The 26,303-nt window shown below is 36.9% G+C and overlaps 1 protein-coding gene across 4 annotated transcripts in view; it reads left to right on the top strand.

The window, feature by feature from the left end:
* The window catches only part of ADGRG6 (adhesion G protein-coupled receptor G6), a 110,619-nt gene that overhangs the window by 41,008 nt on the left and 43,308 nt on the right, over positions 1–26,303 (top strand). For 3 of the 4 annotated variants that reach the window (XM_052675599.1, XM_052675622.1, XM_052675606.1), the window contains exons 3-9: positions 1,896–2,237; positions 7,823–8,443; positions 13,374–13,442; positions 16,465–16,548; positions 23,634–23,719; positions 25,718–25,770; positions 25,852–25,911. In XM_052675599.1, coding sequence (XP_052531559.1) covers positions 1,896–2,237; positions 7,823–8,443; positions 13,374–13,442; positions 16,465–16,548; positions 23,634–23,719; positions 25,718–25,770; positions 25,852–25,911 — 1,315 coding nt within the window. The remainder of the gene's footprint in view (positions 1–1,895; positions 2,238–7,822; positions 8,444–13,373; positions 13,443–16,464; positions 16,549–23,633; positions 23,720–25,717; positions 25,771–25,851; positions 25,912–26,303) is intronic. The other variant, XM_052675615.1, reaches the window with a different exon arrangement.

Below are 26,303 nucleotides of genomic sequence, written 5' to 3' on the forward strand. Positions count from 1 at the left end.
TTCTGTGCCACTTACTTCTCTAGCAGAAATGGATAGGAGAGTGGGTACAGCATACTGCCAGATCTTCAGCCACTGTAGCACTCATCCTAGAAATAATGAAGGCAGGAATATGAATTATGAATCATGGAGTCTTCCGGCTGGAGGGCTACTTCATCCAGAGCCAACTTCCACCTTGTAGAGGCTCACTTGCCCTGGACTAGGATACCTGTGGCTTATGACTCAGCTGCTTTTCTTGTTTCTCTTCTCTTCAGTATAGGGCTGTTCTCTGAAAACTGATACGTATCTCTGCAAAATCCTTTGTACAAAGCTGTCATCTGCTTGAACAACTGCTGAATTTATGCTAATTGCACTAATAATTAAATATTCCCTCTCTGGTTAAGAAATTGAACAGCAAGATTTCAGGACAGATGAGTGTAGTCCTCTGATTATACAGATTTGGAGAGAAGTTAGATTACACAGGTTCCAGCTTGTACTGTTCAGATAATGTTTCCAACTTCAGGAGGGAAATATTCCCAGGGGTAATTGAAAATCTTTAAGATAATCTTTTTTTCTTTTTTTCTCTCAAATAAGTCTCCAACATTTCCTACATAGTCATTTGACACAGTCATTTGACTGTATTTGACTTGAAAATCCAATTAATTACTAATCTCTTTACCTTCTAGGGGCCACAAGATACACGGCAACACTTCTGCACAATGTTGCTAGGAATTCTCCTTTCAGATGTATTCTTTTTTGGTTGTTTTTTTTTTTTTTTGCCACATTAGTTCCCAGAGTTAGGGTCTGCTTGCTAAGGCTGAATACCGTATGAATGTGACTCATAAGGAGCCAAGCAGTGGAAAGAAACGTTGAGGGTACTTTGGAGAAGTTTGTTGTGTTTATTCCTGTTTTAGGGTTGATCCCTATGTAACTGGACAACAACTTGTTGAGCTGTTTCTAGTTTAGTCTGGTGCTTGATGAAATGTTTGGAAAGTAATTTGGCACAAATGAGCTGCTTAGTTTCTTCAGTTATCAATTCGTAGAATTCTGTTCCCACCTAGTTAACTCTGTGCTGCTTCAGCAAACTTACATATTTCAACAGCAGGCAGCTCATCTTCATAATGTCATAAAATGCACTACAAGGTAACTGTAAAAAGAGCAAGAAATGCATCCCTGAGGATTAGCAGGGCCTGAAATTCTCATGAAGGAGCACAGCAAGTGTACAAAGGTGCATGAGGAAGAGGATGAGAATATTTTAAAGCCTGACTGCCACAAACTTCTCAGTGGAGCTGAGTCAGCATGGGAAGAAGCTCAGTAATGTGGTGTTGATTCAGAGGCCTGTGGCTCACTGCTCCCCTTTTGGGTGATGTGGAAAGCACTTGCCGGAAGTGTTGATGACTAACCTTGGACACTGCAGAATGCTGCTGCTGTGGCTCCTCAGCCCATCTCTTGTGCTGCTGCATTCCAGGGACATTCCACTGGGAAAAATGACGGGGCATGAAGCTGCATATTAGCAACAGTCAGCATCTGTCCAACAGCCAAAAGATAGAAAGGATACCAGTCATCTTCTCTGAAGTTTTAGTTTAAGTATTCATTTGCATTTGAGAATTCAAAAATGTTTTTGCTTCACTGGTGTTTGCGCAATGGACCAATAAGTATAGCAGATATACATAGCTTATACAAATGAATACTCAGCAGTATAACTTCTGTCCCTTTTGTGAGGGAATGCTTATGTAAAATAGTATTTTGCTGTGCTATTCCTCCAGCATTTTGCACACCGAATATGAGGCTTTCTTTTGCCTTTCTTTCCCCCATATTTCTTCATGTTTTTCTGTATAGAAATGTACAGTCATAGAGTTGACAATTAATTTCCTGTTAAATTATCTTTCTTCCTGACCTCCTTCTGTTTTCATTGCCAGCACATGGATGCTACAACTGTAGGACTGTGCTAACTGACCCCTCTGGAGTTTTCACTTCTCCATGCTATCCAAATGATTATCCCAACAGCCAAGCTTGTAAATGGATCATCCGAGCACCTCATGGATTCATTATACAGCTAACATTCAGTGATTTTGACATTGAAGAAGCACCGGGCTGCATTTATGACTCATTGACATTGGACAACGGAGAGAGCCCAATGAACCTTTGTGGCATCACTGCCAAGGGATTGTCATATAATTCTACTGGAAATGAAATGATTGTGTCTTTTAAAAGCGACTTCAGTATCCAAAAGAAAGGTTTTAATGCCAGCTATGTACGAAGTAAGTAAACACAAACCATTTTATCCCTTTTACAGAAAAAATATCCTGCTAGAAGTAAATTTCTTACAGGTTATTAGAATTACACTTTACAAAGGAATCATGTGCTCCTTGAGAGGGATAGGTAATGGGGAAGCTGAAGGATAATTCTACAGACTTATGTGTGTTTTTTTTTTAACTAATTTGCTTTTCTGCAGATGAAAGTAAATTATTTTATTCTAGGACATGTAATCTCTCTAATGCATTAGAAAACTTCCATCACACAAAGATTGTAGGCCCAGCAGTGCCCCTTTCAGACAATTCTTGTTGGGCACTTTAAAAGTGGGACATACATACGGAAATATGAAGACCATAATGAGCAGGTTCTTAGCCAAAAGAAACAAGGAGAGCCAAAACCACTGGCGTGGTAAATCACCCTACAATGGGGAGAAGTTCATGCAAAATACAGAACTTCTTCAAGGTTTTTTCCAGTCTGTAACGTAAACTCTCAGGGATGAACCGTCATTGCAAAACTGCTACCTGTATTCCTTGACCTTTTTTTATTTTCTTAAATATATAGCAATGATTAGATTTTAAAAATCCTAGCAACTGCAAAAAAAGACACTTTTCTATCCATGCTTTTCTCCTCAGTGAAGATGACAAATGTGACTGATGTTTATTTTGCAATGTTAAGGTACTGCAAGAAGTTGTTCTTAGCATAACAGTAAAGGACAGCCACATAAATGAGGACATTAGGATGGTTATTTGCTTCTTTTAATTTAAAACCATTGCCCTTGTGTCGTTACTACAAGCCCTGATAAAAAGTCTCTTCATTTTATTTCAATGTCCCACTTATATATTTAAAGTATGCAGTGAGTTCTTTCTGAAACTTTCTCTCCTTCAGAAGTCCAGCTCCCTCATCCTTTCATTGTAGGATAGGTACTCAAGCCCTCTGATCATCTTTGTGGCCCTATTTTGGCCCCATTCCAGCTGCTCCTCATCTTTCTTGTGCTGAAGACCCCAGGTTTGGATGCAGTACTCCAGATGGGGCCTCACAAGGACAGAGTAGAGAGGTACAATCACCTTGCTCTTTCTGCTGGTCACTGCTTTTTGGATACATTCCAGGATAGCCCAGGTTGGCCTTCTGGGTTGCAAGTGCATACTGCTGGTTTATCATAGAATCACAGAATGGCTTAGGTTTGAAGAGACATGAGTCCCTTCAAGTAAGTCTACCTTCCTAATGTGGGCAGGGCTGCCATCCACCAGCTCAGGCTGCCCAGGGCCCCATCCAGTCTGGCTTCAAACATGTCCAGGGATAGGGCACCCATGACTTCAATGGGCATCCTGTTCCTGTGCCTCACTACCTTCTGAGTAAATAATTTTTTCCTAATATCTAACCTAAATTTCCCCTTTTAGTTTAACGCCATTCCCCTTTTTTCTACCAATGTTAGATCAGGTGTGTGCAGCTTTTCATCCCCAGGATCCCCATGTCTTTCTCCACAGGACTGCTCTCAATCAATGCATTGCTTAGTTTGTATCCCTTGTACTGGGGACTGCCCAACTGTAGCTCACTTATGTTCTGTCAGCTGATTGTTTAGAAAGGAAATTTTCAGCCATCTCTTAAGTAACAAGCAAATCTTTTTCATTAAAAGAAATATCAAAATACTTATTGCACATATAATATTTTAAAATAATCTCCCGAATTATAAGACAAAATTAGTTTCTCTGTTTAAAGGAGTTGTAAAATCAAGTAGATCATATAAAATGATATGTAATCAGATTATGCGACGTGGTTTATTGTGTTATTCTTTCTCTTTATTATTCTAGTGCTCAATCTTAACAAATAAAATGACTTTTATTAGGAATTTAAGATGCAATATTATCCTCACATGAGGAAAAGAGAAGAGGACCATGGAGGCAAACATTTTTATATCCGTATCTATTGGTATTTCTGTGAAAGCAAAAATATTACCTCCATGCCAAATTGCAGAGTGCCCTATCTTCATGGATAGCACTCTTACAGTTCAATAGTCTTGGAAGATACCCTTTTATTGTGAATAAGAAGGCTACCCTTCATTGTGGCTAAAGGTGTCAGTGAACTCCACCAGCAAATTACATTTAAATGTTTCACGTGTGTTAGTTTAGGTATCACTGTTAAGGCCTGCTGTTAAGCTACCTTGACGAAGGTTCCTGAATTTAGTTTCCTTACTCCGAACTGGTAACTCTCAACTTGAATTTGACTGCAGATGTTATGAAGGAGAGCTGGCTGCATGCAAATGGGACGAATTATAACATATAGGCCATGTTCTGCATGGCAACTGTTAGCCAGGAAGTGAATACAGAAAAAGAGTTTTGGTAAATGGGTGATAATGTACTGCTTTCCTTTCATAGAAAATAAGTTATAAAAGCCTGTAGACGTTAGATCATCAACACACATGCTCTGAAATTACGAAACATCTGCACAGCAGATGTCCGAGCAATACTTTCCTGCTCTTGTAGAGAATTCCCAGAGGCATGGCAGCGATGCTACCTCCTCTCATTTCAGGTCACTGTTGGAGTTTCAAAGCCTCATTGTCTAACTGACATTGTTACTATTGTGAACACGATACCCAGGCAATATTGTGAATTTCTCCCAGAGAGGTTACTATATTATAGTTATGTAGCCACGTTTTCCTTCATGTCTTAGAAGCAAACCTGTAAAAATAATAAAATTAAGTTGTTTGTTCAGTTTTGTGTTTGATAAAGGAATGTAAAGGACCATTCAAAGATACACAACTGTTTGCTATCTAGAAATTTAACTTAAAATGAAACAAATAGTGCATCCTTATACAAAATGCGTGCACAGCAAAATATAGGTGGGGAAAACCAAACAGTATGAGTTTGGGGAGGAAATTAGCTGTGAATAAAACAGCATTTGTGGAACAGTGTTTTCAAAACGAGTTTCACAGAACACATCCTGCTATCCGTAACAAGCTGGCTGCCCACACAAATGCTGGTTTTCCTGGTTGTTGCCTCCTGCAACACACCAAAAGCAGATAGATGAGCTGTACACTCAGCAGCAATAAATGAGTGCAGCCTATATGGTATGTGGTGTGTAGACACTGGTAAAACTCAAAAAAACTGGTATATTTCTTCCAGTATCATTTGAAGGACAGTTAAAAGCTGTGAAGCTAGAAAATGGCAGAAAAGCAGTTTTCCCCCAGAATTATTGTAAAATTGTTATTTTTGCTTGTATGTAAAGGGAAGAATGTGAGACCATGATCTGAAAGCAAGTAAGGTAGGAGCTCTAAAAAGAAGCAGAAGCAGACTTCTTGTCATGACAACACTTTTGTAAATGCAGATGAGGATTTCAGAACAGTGAGCTATCTGTTGCTGGTTGCTCTGCTGCATTTCAGCTGCCAAGACTTATTTACATTTTATACAAGTAAAAAGTAATGTGTCCAATATAAAAGCTGTTATCTTCCTAGCAGAAACAGTTTAGCATCACCCTGAATGTAGTATAAATTCTTACATGAAAAGACCAAGAATATATGTATTCTTCCTCAGAGAATAATTATCTTCTTCAGTGCTAACATCCAAAATTCATCAGTGTGATGACTGGCTGTTCAAAAGTGATTGAGAGAGAGCTCCTAATGTTGATGTCAGGATTTTTTTTTCTCCACATGTACAGAATACTTGTCAGTTTTGTGCTTTTGCTGTATGGGAAAGTGCCAACGATTGACTCTGGGAAGCACAGCAATGTTGAGTAGATTTGTTCACTACCAGGACAGCAGCTTTCCTTCTTCCAGTTTATTTCTTTTACACTGTTTAAATGTAACCAGGTGGTCCATAACTCTCCTGACCATTCCAACATCAACTGAGTGGTGCTCATATGAATGAGCTTTTTTCTTTCTCAAGACTTGAATCCTTACACTTCTGGAACACTTTCCATGTTACATAAAGAACTGTACAGTATAATTAAGCCACAAAAAAAAAGCCCTTGTTTTCAGTGGAAAGTTGAGCACGTTTTCTATCTATAAAATTGTTACAACATGTTTTTGCCCTTGGGAAAGAAGAAAAATCTATGAAGTAAATCCAGTAACTGTAAAAGCCCAGGATTTCTCTCTTCAGCCCCATTCTCCAGTTGCTGCTTTGGCACATAAAAGGGTAATGCTTTATGTTATTTTACTGTGATATATATATTGATCAAATTCTGTCCTTATGTATGCCCAGATATGGTAGTCTGGGGCTCAGATTCATTGCCGGCTGCTGGCAAAGAGAAAGTGTAATACAGTGGACGTGTAGGATCTTTATAGCTCATCTGTCTGTTCCAGAATGTGGCATAATAATCACTCTTCTCTTATATATTTTACCCTCTCAAATGGAAAATTTTTCTTACACTCTCAGAAGGGAGCAGGTATAATAGTTATTGTATGTAACATGGCACCATTTAAAAATCCTAAGGAAGACTAGGCATTTCATGTGGCAGTTATCTTCAGGTCTAGCAAAATCCAATTTCAGTTTCAGAATATCTAGAGTGTTAGGAAGATGTCAGACATTTCCTGGAGATATGATCTGCCACAGTACAGAAATAAAGAGCCAGAAATAAAGAAGGGCTACTGCTGTGTATCTGGTCTTGTTGACTTCAGTTCTTTTGCATGACTGATAACCTGAAATTTCTTTCTGTGGAGAAATTCACTAGAATTTTTTTGTGCCACAAGGATCCAATAAAACTGAGTATATTGGCACTATATTTTGAAAAACAATCTTCTCCAAAGTAGACTCAGCAAAATTGTCATTAATACCCTCATGGTCATTTAATACTGCATTTCACATTTGTTAACTGCTATTTTGCCAGTGCAAGTGACAATGCTTAAAAAATTAGAGACAAAGTACTTCTGCCCATGCCCTTACTGCAGTGCATTGCTTTAGAAGAGGACTAGCCAATTCTAGATGCCCATGCAAAATCTGGAACACATTTACAAAAGGGAAGAGTTTGAATGCAAACTGGATACGTAACTACAATGCTGAATCTGAAGATTGCTGAAGACAAAATGAGAAGATGCTTAATGTTTTGTAGAAACTCATTACCAGAATTCAGGAACAAAGGGCTTCAGTTTGCCAAGAAATGTAGAGGAATTTTTCTTCTAATGCAGTATTGATTTTTAAAAGAAGTAAAATCTGAACTTTGTTGGTGTAATGCAGTCATGCAGACAAGTAATCAAAATATTAGAACTTCAAAAATCATACTGTTTTCCAAATAACTGTTTTTCTCTATTGCCTACTACATCTTTCCTTGATGAATAAATGTTAATAAACAAATGTTTTATCAAATGAGTGTAAACTAGTAAGCAATATTTCCTAATATTGCTCTTCGTACAACTTGGGGAGTTAACTGCAGATAGTGCAGCATTCTCCACCCTGTTGAAAAGGAACTCCACATGTTTTAGGTTGAACACTCTGCCAAGCCAAATTCCCTACAGTGTTTGCTTTTGATATATTGCACTGATAAAAAAAAATAAATAAAAATTAAAAAATAATTAAATAACCCACTAAACTGCTGCCAGTCTGCCTTTATTTTTATATGAGAATACCTTCAATTTGAATAATTTATCTCCTCTCTTTTCTAGTTGCTGTGTCTCTGAGGAATCAGAAGGTCATCATTCCCCAGGATCCCGACGCTGATGCTGTATCGATGGCAGAAACAGTCTTGGTTCCAGAGCTCAGCCAGTTCACACTGTGCTTTGAAGCAACCAAGAGCGGCAGTGATGACAATGATGACTGGAAGATTTTCTCTTATACTGATGCATCATCAAAAGAATTTTTCGGCTTTGGGAAGACCACAAAAGGCCATTTTCTGTCCATCTCAGGCACACAGTGCATACTGGAAAACGCGTTGCCTCGAAATGTGGAGTTTTTCACAGGAACATTTGAACAGCTTTGTGTCATAGGGGATAGTTTCTCGGGCACTGTTGGTGTATACGCCAAAAACATCTATCGTAATACATACTGTCCAGATATGTTTGGCAAAGTTATCCCTGGAAATGGGAGGCTTGTGCTGGGCTCTAACAGCAATGAAATGAGCTCTCTAAATGGGGACGTTTACAACTTCCGCCTCTGGAATTTCACCATGAATGCTCAAACACTGGCCAACCTCAGCTGCGATGTGAAAGGAAACATTGTAGACTGGGAAAATGAATTCTGGAGTATTCCAACTTCAGCACTGAAGGCAGAAAACAATTTGAGTTGTGGTAAGTACGCCTTGCCAATCTTTTTTGCTTATTCTCCCTCCATACACACTTCTGCATTGTGCTGAAAATATCTTGTCCTAGCAAGAAAAATGAAAGTTCCTCTGAAAGAAAAACAGGTAGGACTTGTCTTTCTTCAACTTTAGTTCAACTCTATACACAGAGGCTTTGAAAGGGCATAAAGTTGTTTCTCTATGGGAAAAGAAAAATCCCCTACGTGTTTTGAGATGCTACTTAAAATAATTTATGATTCAAAGTTCTTCCCCAGTAATTTGTTTACTGGCATTTTACCTACATGAAATGAGGATCACAGGAAAGTACCTGCAACCATCAGGTTAGCCAACCACAGTCTCCAGAGAGAAAAGAAGTGTGTTAACTAACAATTAAATAAATGTTTTTGTACCCAACTTTTGATGCTTTCATTACCTAGAAAAAGAACCTGTTAGCATTGTGCTGTTAGTGCAGGGAGACAGTAAAAACATTGGCAAAACTCTAATGCATACAAGACAGATGAATACAAAAATAAAATAAAATAAAAAATTAAATTAGTGAAAACAGATGGGAAGGAAGCATTTTAGATCAAAATCATTCATTCTTATCATCCTGACAATATATTTTCTGCCCTTCTTTAAACTGGCAGTTACTACAGTCTTCCAGTAGATTACATTGAAAGACAAATTTTCATACTCAGTCCAAGCTATTCTCATTCTGTGGCTCAGACACTTTGTTCTTATTCATGCCTAGGTGTGATTTGTATATATGCATGTATTATTACAGCTATTTAACAATTTCCTCCAGAATTTTTAACCAGAAAAAGGAAGAATAATTGTAACTGAAAAAATCCATGCCAATTTGGAGCTATACATATACATACATATAAATATAAATATAAATATATATATATATATATATTTTTTTTTTTTTAAGGAAGGAAACAAATGCTTTGATTAGTGAAAGCATCAGAGATATTTGGATGTTTTAAAATGCATAGGGTAAAACTGGAGACATGGCCAGCGATACCTTACACATGAATGTAGGATGCTATTGAAAATCTACTGCTATGGAACTCCTTGTTCATGTTGTCTAAGACTCTCTATTGTAGCAAATATACATTTGTTAAAAAAAAATTAAAATATCAGAGTTAAGAATTCCAAACACTGGTTCTGAAGTATGTAAGGTCTCTTTATATCTAATGTTGTCCTCTCCACTTTAGTACTTTTTAGTTTAAATATAGTTTAAAAAGTATCACTGTCTCCTAACAGAGCACCTGTCAGCATTCTAGGAATGCTTAAAACAGTGCCTGACAAAATTAAGACTTGCTAGTTTCTGTATCTATTAGCTCATGAGGGTTTAAGGTGGCCAGCATATTATATCTTATTATTATAGCATATTATATCTATCTATATCTATATCTATATATCTATATCTATATATCAATATCTATCTATCTATAGCATATTATATCTACCTGCTTTAGTTTACTGAAAGCGAAATATGAAGTAGCTTGATTCACTGAGACAGCTCTCAGCATGCCACTAGGTGCCTACCAGAACAATGAAAAGGCAATCTGAACACTTGTCATGGCTGATGAAGTTGTTCTGAACATAGAAGTTGCTTTTCTGCCCATACAAACAGCAAGTAAAGATCTGAAAGAAAGTAATTTTTCCAAAAATCTTACTTTTCTTAAACTGTTATCCATGAAGGCTACAACACTTTTACTAAACTACATACCAAGGTGTCTGTAGATACTGCAGTCTTATCTGGTTTTGACCAATGTATGGATCTTGTCCCTTTTTCTATTAACACAGTCCTGTGACATTAAGTGTCACACTATAGCTGTGCTCATAGAAACAGTACAGTTATTTTCATTCCACATCACAGCTTTATTTTGGGGGATGTCATTGTTTAAGTGGTTTCCTTACGAAGGAATGTTATTTTAGAAAATATGTATGAGCTTTCTCACATTTGCAGAAGTGTAGGCCCCATTTTCCATGTTTGCTTCAAGTGTATCTCTATATAATAATTGTTGCTTCCTGTAAGTAAGCAGGGTGAAAATACTAACCAGTCTTTTTCAAGGATATTAAATTTCCCACTACTATACAGGGTTCCCTAGAACAAAGCATGTCCTAAAAGAAAACACTGGATGCAATGCAGTTTCAGAAACTGTTATTAATCTCAGAGATGGAATTGTTAGAATTTTCTTCCCTTCATCATCTTGAATAAAAGATATCATTGTAAAACCAGCCCTTAACAGGAGGGTTGATGTGTCAGACTATCAGCCATGAATAAACCACTGACATTGGTGGTGAGATTAACTGATTAGACTTCATTTAGCTGCAATGGAAGGATTTATGCAGAAAAGAGTTTCCTCTGAGCACCAGTGATGCTTTCCCAGGAACTGCTTGTAATAGAAAAAACAAAAACAAAAAAAAAGAAAAAACCAGCCCCAGCATTTAGTGACCATCTTAACACATTTTGCCTGAACAGTGTTTAGATTTTTCAAGAGATACTATTTTCATCATTCTTCAGGTAAAGCTTTTACAAGTAGGCTTATGGAAGATAAAAACACCAACAAACTGTTCCCAGTGATCTTTTCTTTAAATTACCTTCTCCTAGCTTATTCCTTAGACTAATGTTTTCACAGCTGTGCAATCATGGTGGGATGTTTCTGGAAGACTTGACAGAGTTCTGTTTTCATTGCTGTACCTTTGCAGGGTTTGCATTTAAAGGTATATATACACAGCCTGGGTAGCCAAACTAATTTTAAAATAAATAATTTAGGTAGCGAGAGCACTGACACCATCAGTGCAGAGCTCAGTGTAGACAATTCAGAGTATTTAATCAACTTCTTGTAATGATTTTGGAGCCTGTAGTGGCTACACTTAGAGCAGCATGTGACCTGTTCAGTCTAAGGCTTGCTTGGCTGTATGTTCACTTGTACCTGAGATTTCTCCATTGTGTACTTTACTTAAGTCCTTCATTCCCAAATAAAAGTTCTTGATTTTGCTGTCAAACTTAGCTAGGGTGGAATCTGTCTTCATTAGGTAGCTGAAGGATAGGTGTTTAAAGCTGAGCTAAATACACTGAGTGCTGGCTTTGAATTGAGGAGAGAAAAAGGCTGTTCTCAGTGTCAGTTCAACTCACATTAGGGTAGATGTGTCAGTTAAGTCAGAAGTTTTATGCTGCAGGACTGCCTGTTTCCCTCCACTGACTGTAAGGAAAATCTAGCATGACAAGCAGGTACAGAAGTCTGAATTTTACACGTTTAAAGTTGGTGAGATTTATCACACAAATTTGTCTGTAGTGCAGGACTATGTCTGCTGTTCACACTACTGATAATAGTGCTGAATTTGTTAACGGAGCTAATGCCAAGTATTTCTTTGTAGCCAGACCATTACAATTCTTTGGTGATCACTGAAGGAAAGTCTCATCTGGCCAGAGTTCAGCCTGATAAAAACTTTAGAAAGCTCATCTAATATATTGACTAAATTTATTTCTCTTTAAAGGAATACAGCTCTTTAAAGGAATACAGCTCAAAAATTCTTTCAAGTCTGCAGATTTTCTGCCATCTTTCAAGTCATTTTTCCCTGGTACAGAACCAAGAGAAGGTTACTCACAGCAGGTTTTGGTGTTGACTGTTTAATACTAGAAAATATATGTTGGGAAAAAATCTCATGCAGGATATATTATGTTCACTTAGAACATTCTTCCTGAAGTTGAAAGGAAATGCACCAAGGAATTCAATTTGTCTTAATGTTAATCTCTCAAACTATTAAGAAACCCCCCCAGCAAAAAAAAATAAAATGAACACATGTGCACCTCTCTCCCCCCCCCCAACCCTCCCCCCCAAAAAAACCAAAAACAAACAAAAAAAACAACAAACCAAAAAACCCTACAGAAAACTACACAGCTTCAGTCACTGTACAGAATCACTTTTTAAATTCTTCCCTGTTTTCTGTTGGCAATACATATAATGGTATCTGTGGCATGTCATGACTTCTGCACTGAGGCCCCACACTTTGTCTGTTCTTCCATCACAGGAAATATTTTCTCAGCTATCTTTACAAGCTGTGGGTGGTGGCTCTTTAATTTAATGGAAAGATACGGTGTTTTATGAGAGAACCTCACTGAGTCAATACAATTCTGAAGTGGTAAAATGAAAGCCAAAAGGGCAACACTCCCAGTAGGTTCAGAGTATGCCATGCTGTATGGCTCCATTATTTTCAGCATAATGCGCAGAAGCAGCTGTATCTACAGCTGACCCATTGCAATACACGAAGTGTAATTAATGCAGTTTGACTTGCTCTTTCCTTCTGCCATTCTTACATTCCCCATTTTTGTATCTAGATCTTCGGATTATGTTCATGCAGTGATGAATAATTCAGCAGAGATACAGACTTACAGCATTATCTGCTTAAAAATCATGCATACCAGAATATTAATCATGCCCACACCCTGGGCACAGTAACAAGTTTAATTACCTTTTATCTGGCTGGTGTCTGCCACAGGCAGATTACTCAGAACTGTGTGGGTAACCTGCAAAACAGAGGATGGATGTGTCTCCAAGGCACATGTTTTGTTGCTTGTGAAGGTAACATAAATTCTACAGACATGCTGACCCCTCAGTGTAGAGCCATTTCAGAGTACACACAAGCTGCATTCATTTAATGGGCTGTTATTTAGCTACAGCTGGGAAGAGTATGAGAAAACTAGGGGAGGATATGTAAGTGACTGTGGCTTGCAAGTTAGTGAGGGTTGTATGGATCCCTCAGCAGGAACAAAAGAAAAAAATGCAAGAGTTTTATAGGAAAATGGCATTACCAGTTTTGTCAGTGAGAGAAACTAGGAAGAGAACTGTGTTACTGCAATATATCTGTTGTTTTTATGCTCAGTAGACAAACCTGTCTAACTGTTAGACTTTCTTCTTTTAAAGGCTCATACCTAATTCCTTCTTCTACAATTGAACCAACAAGTTGTGCAAACCTAGGAAGCCTTTGTCAAGGTAAGGAAATCAGGTTATTTTCAGTTTCATTTTTCTACATTTTAATTTTCTTAGTTTTTTTTTTTTATTTTGTTTCTTCTTTTTTAGTTTATTTATTTCTGAAAGACTGAACTGCAATGAGTAGTTGTAAAGAAAGGAATTCTTTAGTCACATCAAATTTGTGGATGTCTTGTATCCAATGGGTGGAGAAAATATTATTACTCTCTTGACACTAAGTTTTTCAAATGGTCATTATTATATCAAAACTGATTTAATTGACTGCTTTCATTCTCTCTCCAGCTCTTTTTCTCCTGCATATTTTAACAGTAAAATGTAAAACAGGATAGGGAATAGGTACATCTTTAGATTTAAAAAAAAATTCTAGATGAACAAAGCATCTGATTATTATTAAGGTTTTTCCAGTATTTCCAGTAGGTTATTTTGATGATAAATACTTTGAGATTAGAAGAAAAAAAAAAAAATCTAACCTCACACTTGAAAATGCAGCATCAAGTGTTAATAAAACACTAGTTACAACACTTAGTAATGATTTAATAGTGTCAAAATCACCGCATATAAAAATTCATTAGGTCTCTTGGAGGATCAGCTCAATTGAATGCAAGGAAGAGACAAACCGTAAAAATGTTCATGCTCTTTGAATTATTGCATATGCAGGTACAGTCAGTTCTCTCTACTTTTTAAATTTTTTTTCTTTAATGCTTAGAGGCTGCAGGTGAATAAAAATGACCTACATGAACAAGATCAGCCCATTTCCACAATACATTCCTAAACACAGGCCTGCAAGTGAAGTGATATGTGAGATTTTAAAAAATAACGTCAATCTCTGTAATCTTTTTCAAGCTGAGTGTTGAAAGATAGAGACAGCAGAGAACATACAAAAGGGGGAGGAAGACTTGGAGCATTTTCTATGCAAGTAAACCAGATTTAATTTAAAGTTAGAAAGGAAAATGCACTCCTTTTGGGAAGCCAGTAAGAGATCTGTGATTGTCTCCAGTGTCTTCTCTCAGGTATTTCCAAGGTAGATTCTGCTCAGAGTCTTGGATCATATGGAGGTCCCCATAGGGAAAGTGAAATGCCATGCCAGTTGTGTCCATAATCAGTTTTCAAAGAGCAATTTTCATGCATCTGTGTCTCAAAGCACAGTAAGTTACAAAAACTGGTACCCAAATATCTTATGTAAATGGGACAGCATCTTTTATTCACTGGTATTCTTTTTCTATCAAAAAGTTAATACAGCCACTGTTAATATATGTTTCTCTTGAAAGAACTCTGAAAGACTTCTTCTACTAAAATGGCATGACATAAACACACTTTCAGACAAAAACATTATGTTTTCCTAAAAACTTAATAAAGCCTCAACTTTATTAACGTGTTAGGCAGAAGATACTACTTCTAACAAAAGAGGTTCCCTTCCCAGCTTCCCTCCCTTACAGTCTTAGACTTAACAAACTTTATGAGTACTTTTCACCAGAGTAATACTTTCCTGCTCTGAAAAGTGTTTGGTCAAGTGTCACTGGCATTCTCCATTTGCTACTTTGAATGTGGCGAATTGGATTCACGCTGTTCATTATCATCATCGTCATCGTCATCATCACTGTCCTAATAATGAAAAATCATAAAAACATGTCTGTCTGTGTATTTCTTTCAGTGCTGCAAGCTTGTTTTAAGCTGAAAGGCTACTTTGGATTCCTCTTTGGTTTGTTTGTTTGTTCTGTGTTTTGCAATATCACTAGACTGTGTCATATATGGTCTGATGACAAAGCTGTTTTCTTCATTATGCTTAGCAACTATTTTCATTCATTGAAAGATATCACTTTTAACAACCTTGGATGAAAGATAAAATCACTAAGGAGCATTAAAAATTGTTTTTCAGGCAACATAGCCCTGCAGTTGCATAGAAGAGCTTTTTTTATATTATAGATTGTGACTTTATATGCTCACTTTTCCAGCTAGAATCCCCGTTTACTGCAATCTCCCTTCTTTTTCCTCAAGTTTCTTGTTTCACTGAAACCTGAACATGAACCACTTCCTCAGCTGAGACCTGAGGTTATGACTTTCAGACTCAAAATGTTAACTAAAACAACCTAACAAAAATCAGAAATGCAATTTCTTACTTAAAATATGATAAACTAAACTTTCCAAGTTGGTTCTTTCTCAAACTCTGCAAAAGATATGTAATACTGTGAGAGTATACTGCTCAAATCTTCACTCTGTGGAAAGAGTTTTCAGGGAAAGAAGAAATCTGTCAGTGAGAAGATTTACGTTCCAGGGAGCTATTAGAAAAATTATTTTCCAAACTATTTGAAAATTTAGTGGTCTGATCTTTGAAGTGCTTTTTCCTCTAGAGTGTATACCCTCCCAGTCTTCAGTGAGGGAAAATTTCAGTTTTGGCTCCTTACTCTGAATGTGAAAAGTGTTCTAGCTAGTTCTCCTGGGAAACATTTTCCAGTATTGTGTGGGATGACTCCTGTTAGTGTCAGTGGGAACAGTACAACTAAGATCCTACATGAAGCTTTCAAAATATATGTTCCACTCAAATAATTCCAAGTCTGATTTAAATACTCTTCACTATATAGAGCTGAATTGAGTTAATTAGAAACTTATACGGGTGTTTTATTTTCACATTTATTCATGGTCTTCAGTCCCTGAGTAGAAACAACTATTCTTTTCACAAGTAATTATTCCAAGTACACTCATCATTGAGCTGTACGGTCTGTTTTCTGGTCTTTGCACAGCTGTTTGGATCTGATGCTCTCATAAGAGGATTTACAATTTGTGAAAGCAGTACAGGACTTGCAAACCTCCCACTGGCAAAACTCCCACTGAAGTCAGTGAAAGTGAAGACTGCAGGACTCAGTTCATGTCCATTCATCACTTTGTACAGAAGAGAAAATGTTTAACATATATGGCATTGTGCATCAATGGTTTCAGTTTACATTGTCATGCATTGTTCCCGTTTTGTCTTACCTCATTAACATTCATATTTCATTCAAATTCACCTCTTTCTCATCTTTATTACCAGCTACTGTAAATGCTACTACTCCTACACCACCCACTGTCACCACTAACATGCCTGATACTAATAGAACCGATAAGCCAAACAATGGTAAGAAATCCTGTGTTACATTTTACCTTGTACTGTCTCTAGAGAAAATTTATTGTATTTTAAGATGTGTTTTTTCGTAGTGTAATGTCAAGGGTCATGTCTCAATGTATTTCATTTACTCTGAATTAAATTGGAGTAATTTTATTAGGCTTGCCCTTGTAAGAATGGTATGAGAACAGAACCAAATTCAGTGTTTATTTGTATCATGTTTACCTTGTTCTTTTGTGCTGCCCATTGAATTTACCCAGGCAAAGAATAAGGGATGGGAGAATTATTTTTAAAAAGGAACTGTAAAAAATTCTGCTTTTGAAATGCTTTAATGCTGTGGATAATCAGACATTGAGTGGCTAATGCTGCCAGGGTGGTAGTATGCTGGGACTCTCTATTCCTCACTGGTAACACAGGGAAGCCAAGTGGAATCATTCCTATGGAGCAAAGCCACTTCCACTGAGTCAATAGGAATCTTTCCACTGACTTCAAGAGCTGGATCAGACTCTACTAGGGAAAATGTTGACAGTATCAGATATCCTTTACTTTTCATTTAGCAAGATTAAGGGGAGAAAGTCAGATAGTAAATGATTCTATTATTAGTACAGGAAAAAAGCAAGGATGTCTTTTGAGGTTTTCTCAAGTTGATGATATCATTGTCTCCTACAGACTGAGCATCGTTTTCTGAGAAGTTTCTAAAGTTGTTCTGCTAAAGAAAGTTGTTAAACATTAATAAGAATACAGAAATAGTCTTCTGCAGCTCTCATATGAGGCTCATAGATCTTTTTACTAAAGATTTTTTGTGCTCCCCAGAAGTAAATCAGTATCTGGTTTTGGCTGGGGATGGAGGAAGTGCTTTTTTGTTTGCTTGGGGTTTTTGGGGGTATTTTTTTTTATTTTTTTTTTATTTTTTTCCCCAAATGTGTCAGTTGTTACTGTAGGATTTAGCATTCTTGGAGTGCTTCTCCTTTTGGCAAATCATTTCTTGCATATTGGCAATCAGGCAGTATAGTAGACACTGTGAAAGAATTTATCTGAACTCATTCTGTTTGGATTTAGTAAGCAGTAGAAGTAAAAAAGAAAATCTTGAAACTTACTTACAAAGTGTGCTTTTTTTTTCTTTTGTGAAACCACTCACTCCATGTTCACCATGAACATTCAACTTTGATTTTCCCAGACACAGAAGGAGCTGAACACCCTGATAATGTTAGTGTGTATAAAAACTAGACAAGTTGCCCTTTATTTGATTTTGAAATTTGATTTGATTGCTATCAAGAGAAAGCAGAAAATCTGAGAATAGTAGGCCAAATTTATTTGCAGTAGAAGCAAGTTAAACTTTCATTCAGCTAACTGGTATAATTCCTGGTGGTAAGTTGGTTTATTGCCCTAGAACAGACAACTGAGAACAGAAAGTTTCACATATTTTCTTTAATCCGCTAACTATGTGGCTTACTACACAGACCTGCAGGAAATCAGACTTCCTGCTACAGTTATCTTCAGAATGAAGAGAAATTCACCCGAATCCTTCCATTCACGACCAAAAAGGCAGCAAGAGTCTAGGATAGAAGGGGTCAAAACCATAGGAATTATCTCAACCCCAATTATTTGGCCAGTGAAACAAAGGCCTCCCCGTTTCAGTGAAAATTCAGCAGATGAGAATCTGGAGAGAAAGAACACATACAGCTTATTTCATTCAACTGTGTCTACATCATCTGCCTCTGAGGAGACCAGCATTGGTACCTTGGCTTCTTTTACAGAAAATATTGACCTAGATAATACTGTGATGAATCAGTTACCAAATGAAAATATTCTGAATGATTCTAGAATTTCATCTGATGGCACTTATGATGCAGCAGATGATGTTGCAGATCATTCTGTGGATGCAGCATTTCCTCTTCAAAACAGAAGTCTCACTGCAGAGGAAGCACAGACTCTGGCAGATGGGCTGCGTTATGCTGACTCTGAGTCAGCATTCCATCTTCCCATTAGCAGAAGCACTGCTTATGAACACAGAGAAGAAGCCCCGTGGATTTCATCCTCCAGTAACAACACACTCAATTTCATGCATATAAATGATGTCTTGAAGCCTGAAAGTTGGAATGAGACTGTATTTCATCATCATATCACCTCTGACATTAAAGAAGAGAAGTATCATTCTCTTTCTAGCTTACCTATATCACCTATGAAGGAGAAGCCATTGTTGCAAAGAAGTAGACTGGATTTGCTTGATTTTGAGCCTCAGAATGTTTATCTAGAAATGATAGAAGGCAACACTAATAAGAAATATTTTTCCATTTTAGCAGCTAACAGTGAATTTCCATTTACATCTGAGTACATTAAGGAGCATTACTCAGGAGGCTTTACAAGATCAACCTCTGTGGACATGCCACATACAAACCCAACAACTTCTTCTAACATGAAAAAAACGTATACAGAAATTATGCCTGATAGCCAGCTGACAAATTCTGTGACAGTGTACAGTAGAGAACAACTTATGTCAGCACTTCCAGTAGGAACAATCTGGACTAACTCAGCATTTAAGCATGCTGTAGCAACACTGCCTACATATCAGCAATCATTGATGGACGTGTCTTTGGAAAGTGACAGCATATTTATGTCTAATACTGATTACTGGTCTAATTATTTAAAACATTCTGCACATATTCAAAAGAAGCCAAGTGAGACCCTCAGAAAGATAGTACTTGAGAACAACTTAGATGCATTCCATAGTAAAAGTGAAGAGTCAGGTTTTTCTATATTAGAACCTGAGAATATTGGCAGAGTTGGCATCTCCTGGAAGCCAGGTTACTTAATTTTTCCAACAAAATATTTAGATATTTCCCCTTCTTTGACATCAAATTTCTGGACGGTTTCCTATCATTTGAAAGTGTTTTCTGGGGTGTCATCAAAAAATCAGTTAGTCTCATTTAATGAATTGCTTTCTAACCCAACAAAAAGGTTGCCATCCATTAGCTCACCTACTGAGTCGGACAGTATCTCTGAACAAACTTCTACAATTAGGTCGTTAGATCACAGAGCTGAAGAAATAAACTTCTCTAGCCATGCCATGGCTTCAGAAAGGCAAATCTTCAGTTTATTTAATCCAGGCCTTTCAAGGAGAATTTTAGAAAGAAATGACAGGACAATATCACAGTTGCAGTCAACAGTGAACTTTGCAAATCTAACTGTATCTTCCAGTGATGAGTTATATTTTGATTTTCTTTTCCCTTCTCTTGAAGCACCTGTGCACCAGTCTGTGCAGATAAGTCCCTTTGACAAGACGCTTGCAAACTCTACGGAAAAATTAATGTTTTATCATAGTTTAAGTATGCAAGGTGGAACTGATGTAATAGGAAATAGAACCAATGTGACGGTCCAAAACAACAGGCAGCAGCTTGCTTCTGTCCTTATAACACATTCAGGAATCCAGCCTTCGTGTTTAAAGGACGGCCAAACTGTTTGCTCGGTCAATACACCTGTTAATGATTTGGTAAACAGTACAAGAACACGTGTATTATGGCAGTTTGAAAGTGCTTTGGAGAATGATACTATTACAAATACTGGTGATAATGCAAGAAGCGAAGTTCAGGTAGATGCAGGGTTTTTTATAAAAAATAACAGTTCTGACTTATTCGTAACGACATTGTCTTTGGAATTGAAGCAGCCTCCTCATTCAGACTCAAAATTCAGAATCACTGTACCTCCCAACAGCTACTCTACACCTCCACTCCCACAGAATCTTCAGAACCACCTTGATATAATTTCTCCAAGCCTGACCCCTGCGTGGGATGTAGCGGAATTAAACTTGCCTACAACAGAAATAGCAAGAAGTCTTATAACAGTCTTAGATGGAAAAAACTCCAACGAAAATCAAGAGGACAGTATTAGATACTCTCCAAGGGCAGGAGAACAAGAAATCATTAGTGTTAATAGCGAAAAAAAGAATTCTACTATTCTGACATCAACTAACAAATCGAGGCTTTCAGATCAGAATTTGGAAGGAGAGGTATATGGATCCTTCAGCAAGAACAGAGGAGGAATTTCTTCTCTGAATATTTTTAGCACTTCTGTCTTGGATTTTGAAAATATTGATTATGGACGCTTCTCTTCCCTTCTGATATCAAGAACTTCAGTAATTAATGATGTGATACCTTTGCCATCTTCATATAGTGGAATTACTATTCAGCACAAAGAGCACCACTCTCTAATGACACCTGGAGCAGCAATCCATGACTCTCACATGCATTCCCAAATGCAAATTTCACCTGTAATATACCATCAGTCATCAGTTTTATCATATGTTCATTCCTTAACTAATTCATCATCTGAGACAAGCCACAATACCACCTTTTTCCCACCACTGAATCAACTTACTAGCTGTCCCACAGTCCTTTTGTCTTGTATCTTCCCTGAGTTGGGCTGCCTGTGCCGACAAGAGATCAACTACAGTATGTTATGAAGTTAGATGTAGAATCAGATCATCTTATCTACTATTCAGTTGGTAGATTGAATGTAGAAGTAGCTGAATTTCATTCTTTAGATATAGATTCATTTAACATATAAACATATTTTAAAATAGTATTTTAGTTACACTAGAAGGGAATTTGTAACATCTTGGGGATAGTAAATGTCATTAACATGTAATTTCTAATTTTTGTGTCCTTTTCTATATCAACTCTCATGAGACTGTGAGAATAGTTTGAAAATAGAGATTGATTTGCTATGCATTTTATGCATTTTTATGCCACTTCATTATTTGAATTATTATGAGTGTTTTTCACTTACAGTACCTATATATTTGGGGGTTTGATTTCCTGAAGAAAATATTTCACAAAAGAAACTAACAGAAATGAAACTTGTGGTATTCCATTGATCATTCCATTGTTTGTAGTTGGGGTTGGGTGTGGGTGAACTGTTTTTCCGACTTCTTTTTTTCTCTTTTTTTCCAGATTATCTTTGGCTTCTTTTCATCAATTTTCTGCCCATGAAAATATTTTTTTTTTATTTAGTACTTTGAGATGGGATTTCCACTGTTTAATTTGGAGTGAGAAATTTTTCTTAATTTTCACTATCTGTGACTGCAGTCTCCTGAGAGTGTTATAAAATGTAGATTAGTTCTTTGTTCTTGTTCTTCTTTTGCTTCATTAAAACATTCTTTTATTCACCATCTGGTGTAGATCTTGAAGCTGTTGACTATTGTTTGTAGATACTAAGTTTGATTTTAAAAGTACTTTGCATATTCCTATATTAACTTGATTTCGTCCACATATATAATTATTCAAATGAGACTATAATTATATATAAGGTATATGTGAATTTATAAGAATATACATAATGCACATTTTCTATGTATGTGTATCTATAAGCACATGTAGGAGGTACATTATACATACAAACTGAAATATATGTATATATACAAAATATATACATATAAATAGGATTCTGTCTTAATTTGAAGTGTTTTCAATTTCCCAAAGGTCCAAAATCAAGACTTTTTTTTTTTCTTTTACTGTCACAGTAATAATAACAATGGATACAGCATTTTCCAATTGAAGTACACACTAAATTTGAATGTTTGCTGATTTAAGGGAGGAAAAAAATAGGCAATCAATTGAAAAACAGGCAAATTCATATCTCTTACCAAAAAAGGTAACTGGCAAACCGTCTTCCTGTATGAAAGTCATTATTTGCCACTTTATCTCAGGGAATTTTCATACTTATCTTGCTGAAAATATGATCAGTCCCTTATGAAGAGACAGAGCAAGGTTCATGAATGGAAAGAAATAGCAACCAATATTACAATTAAATTGGAAAATTGTAAGATACTTCAGATAATTTTATTTTAAGTTCTTGTAAAATGATTATCTATGAAGCTGTAAAATGATGAAATTTCCTCCATATGTATAAAACTAGAACAAATGGTCATTTGTTTAATATTCTGACATAGAAAAAGTATTTGCTTTCCAGCCAAGAGATAGTAAGAGATTATTTCACTGTAATTGTCTTCAGATCCTGGTTCTGTGTAGTGCCTCTGTAATAGTTGCACAAGATTTCTTTAAAAATATGTTTAAAAATTATGAGACATAAAAATATGTCTGTGATCAAGAGCCACAACCTCATTTGGTAATAGCCCTAAATAGTAATACTCAGTAATGCCACATGGGTACATGCATGTGAATAAATTGATGCAGAAGTTCTCAACCCCCTACATGCATCTTGGGCCAATTTCTTCATCAAGAGTGGATAGAATTTTTAGTAGCTTAATGATAATTTTGTTGTCATAAGTAAAATTGATTAACAGAGAGCAAAACCATAAGAAGATGTAATGTTTATTTGATTCAATTTTTATGATAAAATGTTGTCTACCAGCTCATGAGCTTAAAGAGAATTTATATTTACCTGGTATCAGTTTAAAACAACTTTAATGAATATGAGACTTCTCTAAGCCATATGTTGCACATTTTCAGGTTGAAAGATGGTTTGTTCAGCTGCCAGTTTTAATAAAGCTAACATGAGTTCTTCTATTGTTCGGACATTACTAGACCTGAGAGCAAAGCATGTGCTGAGAAAATAAGAATTGGAGTGCTTCTCTCTCCTAGTTCTGTTCCCAATCATCTTGTGACTTTTAATTGATGAGCTTTGTCCGCTCTCATAATTTTTTTGGTCAAATTTGTAGTGGTTGTTTCTGGATTATAAAAATATGACTGAGCACAAAAATTTTCTATGTTACAGATTTCAGTAATTCTGTTTATTTTAAAATTCCTGATGCTTCCATGATCTTGCTCCAAAAAAAGGCATATGCAGAATACTATTTATAGATGCATTAGTTCTGAGTTTCCATGTCATATTTCAAGTGTCTCTATCAGTATGGAGAGGGAGGGAATTCCTGTTGAAATTGATAGGACTATTGAGAATGGTAACAAGCAAGCCTGCAGGGCTTGCTCATCCCCGGCTCATACACTATCAACAAGAGCTTGAGGAATCCTTGTACATGGGATTCAGCCCAATTTTCATATTCATCATGACACTAGAGTCTCATATTATTGAAAAAGCAAATTTGCTCACTTTCTAATGTTATTGCTGTTTTTACTGGACAGGTGGACTATTCTACAGGATATCTATAACTGTCTTTAGTTACAACTCCAACTCAGAATCAAAAGTACATGATGTGGTTGCAGAATGGGTAAGTGAAGTTTTCTTTCTTACTTTATGCAGTAATTAATTTGGGTCTAGTTTGGGAGTTTAGAACTATGGATAAAATTCCGAAATGTTTCCACTATACCAGCCAGCATCTTAAGGACAGGAGATACTAGCTGAAATTTTGGAAAGTATGTGGAAATCAAAGTTGTCCACTGAACAATGTAGATTTAAAAGTTCCTGTGTCAGTACACGAATTCTATCTTCGAATACTAATGTGGTTTTGAAGTTACACTGTGACAGAATAATAAAATGATTTGAGTTGAAAGGGACCTTTAAGATCATCTAGTTCCAACCCCCTTGCTGTAGGCAGGGACACCTCCCACTAGACCAGGTTGCTAAAAGCCCCACCCAGCCTGTCCGTGAATGCCTCCAGAGTAGGGACAACTACAGCCTCTCCAGGCAACCTGTTTCAGCATCTCATCATCCTCACAACACAGAATTTCTCTCTAATATCTAGTCTAAATCTACCTCTTCCAGTTCAAAGCCATTTCCCTTTGCCTTGTTCCTACAAGGCGTTATGAAAAGCCTCTCTCCCCCCCCCATCTATCATCGTCATCACCCCCTCTACCCCCCCCCAGCTTTTCTGCAGGCCTCCTTCAAGTACTGGAAGAGCCTTCTCTTCTCTAGGCTGAAAAACACACAACCTGTCCCCATAGTCCTTGAGTCCTCTGATCATGTTCACAGCCTTCTCTGGACCTGCTCCAACAGCTTAATGTCCTTCCTCTGTTGGGAGCCCCAGAGTTGGATGCAGTACTCTATGTAGGGTCTCATGAGAGCAGAGTAGAAGGGCAGAATTACTTCCCTTGACAGCTGGCAACTCTTCTCTTGGTGCAACCCAAGCTGTAGTTGGCCTTCTGGGTTGCAAGCATACATTGCCGGATCATGTTCAGTCTTTCATCAACCAACCTGACCAAATCCTTCTCCTTGGGGCTACTCTCAAGCCATTCTCCACCCAGCCTATATCTGTGCTCAGGTTTACCCAAACCCAGGTGCAGAACCTTGATAGACATAACAATAAACATGCAGTGTTTATTTGTGTGATGCAGTAAACTTTTCCGATTCACTACAGTATTGTCTGCTTTAGATGTTTTCTCCCATAGGTCAGCTGTTGGGATTTCTAGTAGTTTTAGATTTTCAGCCCATTTTAGCAGAAATAAGCTCCTTATAAGGCCCTCAAAATGAAGGATTATTGAAGTTTCTACATCTGAAAATTCGTTGTCTGAATAGAGATATTCTCTGTTCTTTTTTGACAATTCACATAATGACATACATTCTGCAAACTGTCTACCAACTATTTACATGAAAATGTGATGCCATAAGTATATGGTATTTAGTATTTATTTTTCTTTAATAAACCTGGAGGATTTCAGCTTTCAGAAGCTAGAGAAGAGAAATCATTTATAATGCTCTATAAACCGTAGATGCAGTCATCCACACCAGCTAAAGTTGTTCGCTTAGCAGCAGTAGCCAAGTGAAGTATGTTGGTGCCTTATCCAGAGAATCTATAAAGGTGTCACTTGGCTCTGGCAGAAGATGCAAGCAGTTCTCCAGAGGGGAAAACTGAGCAGCCATTGCCAACTGTGAATAAGCTGTAGAAAAGTCTGAAATAGGGGTTATCGTAAGGCAGTTGATTTTTATTTAGGTGAATACTGACCCTGTATTTTTGTCAGTGAATCTTTTCTAATTACAGTGCTTCTGAGAATTTAAGATGACAGAGAGGGAGTAAAGTTCCACATCCTGTGCACTCACCTGTTCACTGTCATGACCTCATAGAGATTTCCTTCTCTCAGTAAAAGAAATGAATACATTTTTCACTACCAATTGTACATACAATTTAACAATCACCAGGAGTGTGTTCTTTTTGCTTTGAAAAATTGAAGGGAATTTCCTGGGGGAAAGAGAGGTGGAGTTCTGTTTTAAATGACAAAATGCTCTACTGCAAATGTGCCATTTCTGTGATCAATGCTTTCCTATTTTTCAGCTAAACCATACTTTCCAGAACTGGAATTACACTGTGTATGTGGTCAATATCAGGTAAATGAAGGGAGAAGATATTTATGCCACACTCCTTTTAGAGGATTAACCTACTCTAATTAATGTTTATTTTCTTCATAGCATCCAACCTGGTACCATAAAAGAGGCAGTGAGAGAAAAAAGAAGCATTGATAGTAAACGGTAATGACTTTATAGAACTTTTATTAACAGAATCAACAGCTGGTATTACAAATAGTATGACTTTATTGCTTATTATTAGCTTATTAGAGCTGCTGCTAGTCTGTAAATATATAACTGCTGGGGACCTGAATTCTCTGAGTGTACTCACAAATCTAATACTGATTATCATGTTTGTTTAGATTTAAACCCACTGATCTTCTTTCAACTCTAACAGATCATCTTTCAGAGTTCAGGTTTCATTCACCAGAAAACTGAATACCATCATAGATGTATCTGTAGTATGGCAGGATGCACTTCCTTCAGCAGCAAGCTCTGGTGCACGGTATCTGTCCATTGGCATCGCATTTATTTGAACCAGAGCCTTTTGAGTTAATACACATCTTACTAGATGC

Source organism: Tympanuchus pallidicinctus, unplaced genomic scaffold (genome assembly GCF_026119805.1).
Source record: "Tympanuchus pallidicinctus isolate F22 unplaced genomic scaffold, pur_lepc_1.0 scaffold1, whole genome shotgun sequence".
NCBI classification, from domain to species: domain Eukaryota; kingdom Metazoa; phylum Chordata; class Aves; order Galliformes; family Phasianidae; genus Tympanuchus; species Tympanuchus pallidicinctus.